General features: G+C 33.9%; 1 protein-coding gene across 1 annotated transcript; it reads left to right on the top strand.

Moving 5' to 3' along the window:
• The first annotated feature begins 3994 nt into the window (after window positions 1-3994).
• On the top strand, window positions 3995-7577 carry LOC132053485 (cathecol O-methyltransferase 1). The gene is made up of 4 exons (XM_059445542.1): window positions 3995-4487; window positions 5297-5607; window positions 6026-6090; window positions 7056-7577. Exons 1-4 carry the CDS (start codon window positions 4069-4071, stop codon window positions 7350-7352), a joined length of 1092 nt encoding a protein of 363 aa, XP_059301525.1. The 5' UTR covers window positions 3995-4068; the 3' UTR covers window positions 7353-7577.
• Window positions 7578-9380: the final 1803 nt, after the last annotated feature.

Genomic DNA, 9380 nt, shown 5'->3' with positions numbered 1-9380 from the left:
CCCAATTAGACGGCCAAAACCCAATGCGACGCACAATGAAGAAGCAAAGAATACATTCACAGATCTTACTAAAAAGTATCAAGAAATTATCAACAAGAATGGGGTATTATCACACCGTATGATCGTAAGATAATCCTTCGTTAACTTGTATCCTTCTTTTTTTACCGTCATATGTATGAAAACTCTATAATATGTGTATATATGTTGTATGTTTAGTGTATAATTTCGAATTACTTGTACAAATGTAATTTTGATTGCGGTACGAGCTTCCATCGAATTTCTACATACGGTGATTGATGGTGTTAAGAGGTTCACAAAGGTGTCTTCGAGCTAGACGTGTACTTGTGGAAGATTTCAACGGATGAGATACCTTGTGGGCATGCTATGGGTCGCTATAGTGTATAGGCACCAACATGGAGCGGAATATACCTCCTCGCCTACTACAAAGAATAAGAATTTCCTCGATACATATGCAATACCAACAGGCCTCTTCCATGTGAAAGTACATGGATATACCGAGGCATGTAAAAGAAGAGATTGTGTTGCCACCGGATGGTAAAAGACCACCGTAGAAGGCCGCCTACCAAACGAATGAAACCATTCCACGAGGGGAAATTTAAGAAATCAACGGTGACATGCAAGGATGTGGGTACAAAGGTGCCCACAATAAGAAGACTTGTAGCAATATTCCAAAGGGAAATTAAATAGTCGACAATGTTATGGCGGTGATATTTTTTTAATGACAGTATAAACTCTGTTTTTTTTTTTTTTTTTTTTTTTAGTAAGAGTAGAAACTGAGTACAATTTTAATAATAATAATGTTGAAAAGTTGATATGAATTTGGTTATCAACATTACGTGTTTGGTTTGGTTGGCTATAATAAAATCTTATAGTTTGTCTCGCAATATGTATGGTTACCGTATGAATAACTAAAAGTACGCCCTCCCAAGCAGACTTTTACTTAAACACAACTAAAAGTCCGCCCTCCTCGTACTTTACTTAAACACAACTAAAAGTACGCCCCTCGGCGTACTTTTAGTTGAACACAACTAAAAGTCACGAGGGGCGTACTTTCCTGAAGCTATATATATTTTTTTAACTTTTCAAGGGAAACTTTTAGTAATGCCTTAGCTAAAAGTGTGTCCCATAAAACATAACTAAAAGTATGCCCCATAAGGCGTAAGTTTTCCTTAAGGTATAACAAAAGTTTGCCTTATAAGGCAAAATTTAATGGGCAATCTTTTATACGGACCGGATAACTTTGTGAAGGAATTATCAAAGTTATGCCGGACCGATACTTATGCCAAGTCCGCCCATAAGGCATAAGATGCGGGTCCGCATAACTTTGGTAATTCCTTCACAAGTGTATGCCGTTGGGGGCATAGCGAAATTTAACTCTGCCTTGCGAATTTTTTTCAAATTTTTGACTGCGTGTGGGTTCGAACCTGGAACCTATGGGTTTTTTCAAAATCGTGGTGCGGTACTAAAGCCCAAAACGTGGTACAAAGATTAAAGCCCAAATCCGTCATATTTCGTAAATTGTCGTTACGTTCCGTAAATAAGGAAAAGTATCATTATATTTTGTGATAAAGAGTCTTAAGTTGGTAGTCTATGTTATTTTCCCAAAAATATCTTGAGCCCAACCCATAAAAGTTTGGGCGGGTTGGGCGGGTCCTCACCTTTTGGGCCAAATTTGACACCCCTAAGCACATATATAGACATCGTTCAGTTGGGGTACAAATAAGCTTCTAAAATCAGCTTATTTTAAAAAGTATTTTTTCTTCAAAAGCACTTTTGGCGAAAACCTGTTTATGTTTGGCCAATTAATTTTAAAAAATCACTTTTGAGCAGCGATTAGTGTTTGATCAAGCTTATAAAAAGTGTTTTTAAGTATATTTTTCTCAAAAGTGCTTTTGGCAAAAGCTAAATTTTTTAGCTTCTGAAAAACTGCTTCTGCTACTCTCCAAAAGCACTTATTTTCTTCCAAAAGTTTGGCCAAACACCTCACTTTTTTTTTTAAAATAAGCACTTATTGGAAAAAAATAAGTACTTTTGGGGAAAAATAAGAACCAATGTTGATAATAATTCAATAAATACATGATACGTTGTGATTACTAAATAAAACTTTTAACTAACATTTTCATATCTATTTATCGCTTAACTATGTGATTAATGGTGCTGATAAATTTCTATCCAATATGGAGTCAACTGTTTTAGTCCGGCACTTTCTTTTTCCCACATCAAGAGAAAACGAACTTTTTGTATTTAATCTTACAGCCAATCAACTAATTACATGTTAATATGGTGGTTAGGTGAAGAAAGCATATTACATGAGGAAAATATGAAGAAAATGCTAATTCCCACATGTTAAATGGCTAACTCCACTTTCTAGTGGATCTCATGCTTCACTAACTTTCACCAAAAGTCAATAATTTTCAAAATTAAAATAAAAAGAAGATAACTATACAGACTTCAACTCACCAACAACTCAAACCGGAAGATCACTTTTATTCGAGAAGTCACTAACTTATACTCCATTTGTTTCAATTTATGTGAACCTATTACTATTTGGGGAGTCTACGAGGTGGTTCTTTGACCACGTTTTCTTTACATTTTTTCTAAATTACTTGAATTATAATTATAATGATTTATAGTACTTTTTATCTAGTTTCTAAATATATAAATTTTATTTTTACAAACTTGATAAATCTATATCAAAATTTATGGTCAAAGTTATAAAGTTTAACCCTCGTATTCTGAAAAGGTTCACATAAATAGAAACGAAGGGAATAGTATTTTCATATCTCGCCCTATAGAGAGAAACTTACGGAAGACCTATGAATAGAACAACACAACAAAATATGATCGATGAAATGAAGAAGATGAACATAAGACATTGAAGAGAGGACTGACGAACTTGTTACTTGCTCTTGGTTAACTACCTTACTGACTTGGAGTTCTTTCTCTCAAGTGGAACCAAATGGCCCCGGCCCGATTAAGTACTTGTTACTTTGTTCGTAGACGTATTATCAATCTCATGTTATATTTTCCGGGAAATAAGTGTTCGATGCGAGGAGAATGGATGTTAATTAAGCGCCTTATATTGTAGTACTGAAAATGTGTACTCCTAATTGTTATCTTTTTATATGGTCTTGCATAGTGATTTTCACCTAAGAAGTTAATTTTTGGAATTGAGTAAGGTTTAATAAAATCTATTTTTTTCAAGAAAAACTACATATATAAATTCATAAAATGTGAAATTCACTAGTGACCTGAGAAATAAGACCATATATCTTCTATAGTGTAAAACAACTCTATGCTAGCTCCAAATTAAAAGAGAAAAAGATAACTAAACAGACTTCAACCAATTATCCAACCTACATATTGCCAGATGCATAATAAAGATTTGAAGTTTATGATTTTCCACAACTACTTTAAGTTAATATATAATAATAATTGTGTTCACAGTAAAATATATATATAGACACACACACACACACACACATATTTACTGCATTTCTTAATATTTAATCAAAATTCGAACGAAAGCGACTGAATTCACGTGAACACGTAAATACACTTTCCCTCTGCATATATGGCTACATATAGAATGCCACTTGGCGACAGAAAAAGAAAACAATGATCACAACCAGACAGAGACTTCAATCAATATTCCACTAAGAAAATCAATCAATGATGACAACATTGACAAGCGACAATTTATATATATATATATATATATATATAGACACACATATTTACTGCATTTCTTAATACGTAATTAAAATTTGAACGAAAGCGACTGAATTCACGTGAACACGTAAATACACTTTCCCTCTGCATATGTGGCTGGCAATAGAAAAAGAAAACAACGATCACAACCAGACAGAGACTTCAATCAATATTCCACTAAGAAAATCAATGATGACAATTCTTGACAAGCGACAATTTTTTGATACTTATAAAAGGCACTAACCCCTATTGTACTTGATCATTGAGGCCTAACAAAGAAAACACTCTTAAAAAAAAAAGACACAGCTAATTCTTGTTGATCTCTAAATTTTAGCTATGGAATCCGCAACAGATATCAAATTGCCAACACAATCACAAGAAGAGCGCGATTGTACGTATGCCACGCAGCTACTGTTATCCTCAGTTCTCCCCTTCGTGTTGCATTCGTCAATCCAATTAGAAGTATTCGAAATACTTGCAAAAGAAGCTAAGGCCACTAAACTATCTGCTGTAGAAATTGTTTCTCACATCCCTAACTGTAAGAACCCTGACGCGGCCATTATGCTGGACCGGATGCTTTACGTGTTGGCTAGTTATTCGTTGCTCGATTGCGACGTTGTTGAGGAGGAAAATGGGGTGGCTAAAAGGTGCTATGGTTTGTCTGGTGTGGGTAAATTCTTTGTCCGTGATGAAGATGGTGCGTCCATGGGGCCATTGTTGGCTTTGCTTCAAGATAAAGTATTCATTAATAGCTGGTGAGTTTTGTCTTTTTACAGTATTTATTCCCTTTTAAACCCCCCCTAGCAATATTGTCATCTTTTCATCACAAGATTCTTAAATTTTAACCATTTTAGGATCATGCCAATTTTATGTATGTGGTCTATTTTAGTATAACCCGACTTATAATGGAGTATACATTACTTACAAGAAAGTATTCAGGCTTTGTATACTTCATTTATCTTTGAAGTCATGTCTGTTATTGAAAAAGGATAAGTGGTTACTCATTTAATTAGCGGAAAATACAAATCTGTATTTTTTTTCATTTCCTGGCTCGAAGGAGAGATTTTTGATAAAGCGGAGAGATCTAATTCATCCTACCAGACTTGTTTTCTCACCATGCATGTATAACTACTTTATGATACAAAAATGAACCAAATTAGAGAATTGAGGCCGGGGACAGAAGGGGCTTACTCTAAACTTCGTAAATACTTAGCCGCACCTGTTGTTTATACCTAACGAAATAATTTTAACCTTAAGAATTAACAAATCTAACTGAAGTTGCATATCACTTAACCATGGTTATGTGCGAAAGAAGTGTATATGCAAGACATATGTCTTATATTCATTGGCTTGATGTAAACTTCCTTCTCTGAAAAATAACACTATTTATAAAAAATAAAAAGATTACACTATGTATTTAAGGTCAAAATTGATTTTATTTTTTTTTCCAAAACAAAATTTTCATATAATTGAAGCAGAAGCCATTAATTTTTGTTATGCAAATTAAAGAGGCAGGCAAAAATATTGGATCAATCTGACTCTCTTGTCTGATTTGAAATTACAGGTTTGAACTAAAAGATGCAGTACTTGAAGGAGGAGTTCCATTTGACAGGGTTCATGGGGTACATATATTTGAATATCCAAGATTGGACCCAAAGTTCAATGATGTTTACACCAAGGCAATGCTCAACCACACAACTGTAGTCATGAAAAAAATACTTGAAAATTACAAAGGTTTTGAAGGCCTTAAAAGTTTGGTTGATGTTGGAGGTGGTCTTGGAGTTAACCTCAAGATGATTACATCTAAATACCCCACAATTAAGGGCATTAATTTTGATTTGCCCCATGTTGTTCAAGATGCACCTTCCTATCCTGGTACCTTTATTCTCTCGTTCTTGTTTTACTATTACTAAATTACTTTGTTAGTTTGGTCCAACACTCCTTAAATTTACTCAATTTACCTCACTTACAATGTTTGAGATTTACATTATATATATATATATATATATATATATATATATATATATGCTGAGGGGTCGTTTTGTGTGCAAACAAGTTATATTGAGATTATAATAAGGGGATTATAGTACGAGGTTTAAATAATAACGAGATTATTTAATCGATATACTTTTTTTAAAATGGTAGTGCTCTGTCAATGGTTTATTCAATTATATCAAACTTAACCTCATCTAAACTAAAATGGTATAACTTTGTCAATTATGATAAAAGATTTGCTTATACATGCACAATCAATTCCTCACATGAACTAAATTTGTAATCATAAATATTGCAGGGGTGGAACACGTTGTGGGAGATATGTTTGAAAGTGTTCCAGAAGGAGATGCAATTTTTATGAAGGTATGTCCAAACCTTTGAAGGAGTTGCATAGGTTTATCAAAAGCCAAAAGGATCTTACTTTATTTATTTACAAATTAATTTTGCAAAAAAAATACAAGCAATGTGATGAATAAGAAAATGTTCCACACTCTCAAGTGGGATTTTACGGATGAAAATAAAAAATAAAATTAATAAAAAAGGAGTTGAAGATCCCATCCTGGGAAATGACCCAAGATCATCTAACATGTTTCCCTTACCAACTTGCATCCGTCATATTATAATCAGATCTCTCTATAACAGCACCTCTCTAAAATTGCTAAGTTATTTTGTAACCGATTTTTTATGTATATTTTACTTCTCTATAATAACATTTTACTTCCATTCTTAACTATAACAGCCCTTTATTTTTTTGGCAACATAATAATTAACTATCTTTATAAAACTAGAATATCTATGATTACCAATAATAAGTGTAGATATTTTGACCAAATATTTGATCTTTTAGTACACTATTTATGACAGAATATTATATGAATATATAATTTTCATCATTTAAATATTTTCTTTGCTATACAAGGTGTGATTAAGCTTAGAATTTGACAATTAAAAATGACAAATTAGATTTTATGTATCTTTTTTTGCCTATCCAATAATATGTATATAACGATCCTCTTAACTCTAAAAAATTTCAACTTGCTCTGTCATATTATATGTTTATGAAAGTTGCATAACCAATTACTACCTCTAGTCCATATTATATGTTTATAAGGTGTTTGCACACCCCGTTAAAAAGACATTTAATAGTTTAATTATAAGATCAAGTAAGGGTGCATTTGGAGGGAAATTAACTAATTCTTCTTGTTTTTCTAAAACGTCAAATTTTTTTTATTATTTTTTTTTTTTGATAAATTAGTTCCATATGCTTCCTCTCCTTCCCAAATGGTATCCATAAGTTGTGATTAACAAAGACATTCTGTGTTTCTTAGTGGATTCTTCATGACTGGAGTGATAGTCACTGCCTCAAGTTGCTAAAGAACTGCCACAAGGCTCTACCAGACAACGGAAAGGTGATCGTTGTGGAGGCCAATCTACCAGCGAAACCTGATACTGATGCCAAAGTTGCCGGTGTTTCGCAATGTGATCTGATCATGATGGCTCAATATCAGGGAGGCAAAGAGCGTTCTGAAGAGGAGTTTCAGGCATTGGCAAGTGAAGCCGGATTCAAAGGCGTTAACTTAATATGTTGTGTCTGTAATTTTATGGTCATGGAATTCTACAAGTAGATTTCCACAACCTTATGAATATATATCCATTTGTATGGCTGTCATCTGGGACTGGAATTGCCAATTACTCCCAGATTGAAAACGTTTGAGATTGATTCTTGATAATATTTATATTAGTACTTGTTTATTTCTCTTGTATGAGAGGATGTCATTGTAACTTTTGTCTAAATTACTTTGATATTCCAGTATTCCTAATAAGATTTATATACTCCTCCGTTCCATTTATATACTCCTCTGTTCCATTTGATGTAACTCTTTCCTTTTTAGTCCGTTTAAAAAGAATGACCACTTTTCGTATTTGGAAACAATTAAACATTTCATTTTACCCTTAATGACATAATTTTATAGATACAGAAATGTCATGACATGTTTAAGACCAGGAGCTTTAGAAGTTTTTCTTCCTTAATCAAACACGCACCTTCACTTAAAATGAACGGATGGGGTATCGGTATAAAAAGAGTCTCCACATCCACATACCGACAGTTGCGACTCAAATGGCAACTTAATTCACTAAAATTGAATTTGCGTGGGAAAACCCCACATTGAGAATAAATCGCTCCCTAACAAACTCCGTTTGTAATCTCTTTGCCTTCTCTACTATGATTAGTTCCTGTAACGGCTATTTCTGGAATGACCACGTCTAAACCGGACCTGTCAAATGTAGTCGTCCATATAGTGTGCTCTAATTTGTAAATATTTGGTTTATACTGGAGAATCATTATAAGAACAGAGGAAGCATGATCAATGAAAAGCTTTTCTTATATCTGCCAAACATCGTAGAGAGATTTGTTGTAGATATAATTTAGTAAATAAAAGTGTGTTATCCCTGATAGTTAACCTTTTAGATGAGATGATCCTACAATCCTATTTTCTGTCGTTAAGGTGGAGAACTGAACCAAGAATTCTCTTTCTTCATCAGCAATCGAATCACTGTTCGCGACCCAGGATTCTATTTTATCATCAATCCAATCCCCGTTCACGTTTTTTCTTTTTCTTATCAATGAATAGATCTCTTTACTTGTATGACCTAGATGTCTCATATTTCTCGAAAAAGTGATTCGATTGATGGGATTTGGTATGAGATCGATGATCTTGATGAGATTGACATTCCAATCTTTCTTCTTAGAACGTATTGATTTGACCCCATAAGCGGGACCAAGCATGTTGCCGCCGTGCGTAACCCCGTATTTCTTCTGAGAATCTTCTAATTGTTCCAGAGCAACTAGAAAGAGATTCTTTAACCAGAAAGAATTCGGTTCAGATGTAGGATACCTATCCAGAAGTTTTCGCAACTCAATCATAGATGATGGAAGTTGGAATAATCACATTAATAGTTGCATTGATAATTATCTTCAGGCTCAAATCTGTATAGATACTTCCATTATAAGTGGTAGTGAGAATTACGATGACGACATCTATAGAACCATTTGTGGTAGTGAAAGTCGAAATAGTAGTGAAAACGAGGGTTCCAAAGAGACGAACTCGCACGAAGGCCTCACTGCTTATATACCCGGTATTGGCCACAATTCACAAGAACATTCTGTAGTCTTAGTAAGAGGGGGAAGGGTTAAGGATTTACCCAGTGTGAGATATCACGTTGTTCGAGGAACCCTAGATGCGTCGGAGTAAAGGATCGTCAACAAGGCGTTCTAGTGCGTTGTAGATTCTTACCCAAGACTTGTATCATTTTATGATGCCATGTGAATTGCTAGAAACATGTGAAGTGTATGGCTAACCCAATAACGAAAGTTTCGTAAGGGGACCGGAGCAAAGCCAAAGACAAAAGATCTTCTTTCTAAAGAGATTCGATTCGGAACTCTTATATGTCCAATAATGTATATATATTGGACATTTTGAGGCAATTATAGATCCTGGAAGGCAATTCTGATTGGTCAATAAAAATCGATTTCAATGCTATTTTTTGTTTTTATTTTTTATAAGTTTAGCCAATTTATCATGAAGTGTAAAAAGGGATAAAGGAATCGTGTGTTTATTGTCCTGTAAATATAAGTTGTCTTCCTCCATATG

The sequence above is a fragment of the Lycium ferocissimum genome, chromosome 4 (genome assembly GCF_029784015.1).
Source record: "Lycium ferocissimum isolate CSIRO_LF1 chromosome 4, AGI_CSIRO_Lferr_CH_V1, whole genome shotgun sequence".
In the NCBI taxonomy this organism is placed as follows: domain Eukaryota; kingdom Viridiplantae; phylum Streptophyta; class Magnoliopsida; order Solanales; family Solanaceae; genus Lycium; species Lycium ferocissimum.
Note: the sequence above shows the minus strand (reverse complement) of the source record. Positions and strands in the feature narration are given on the sequence as shown.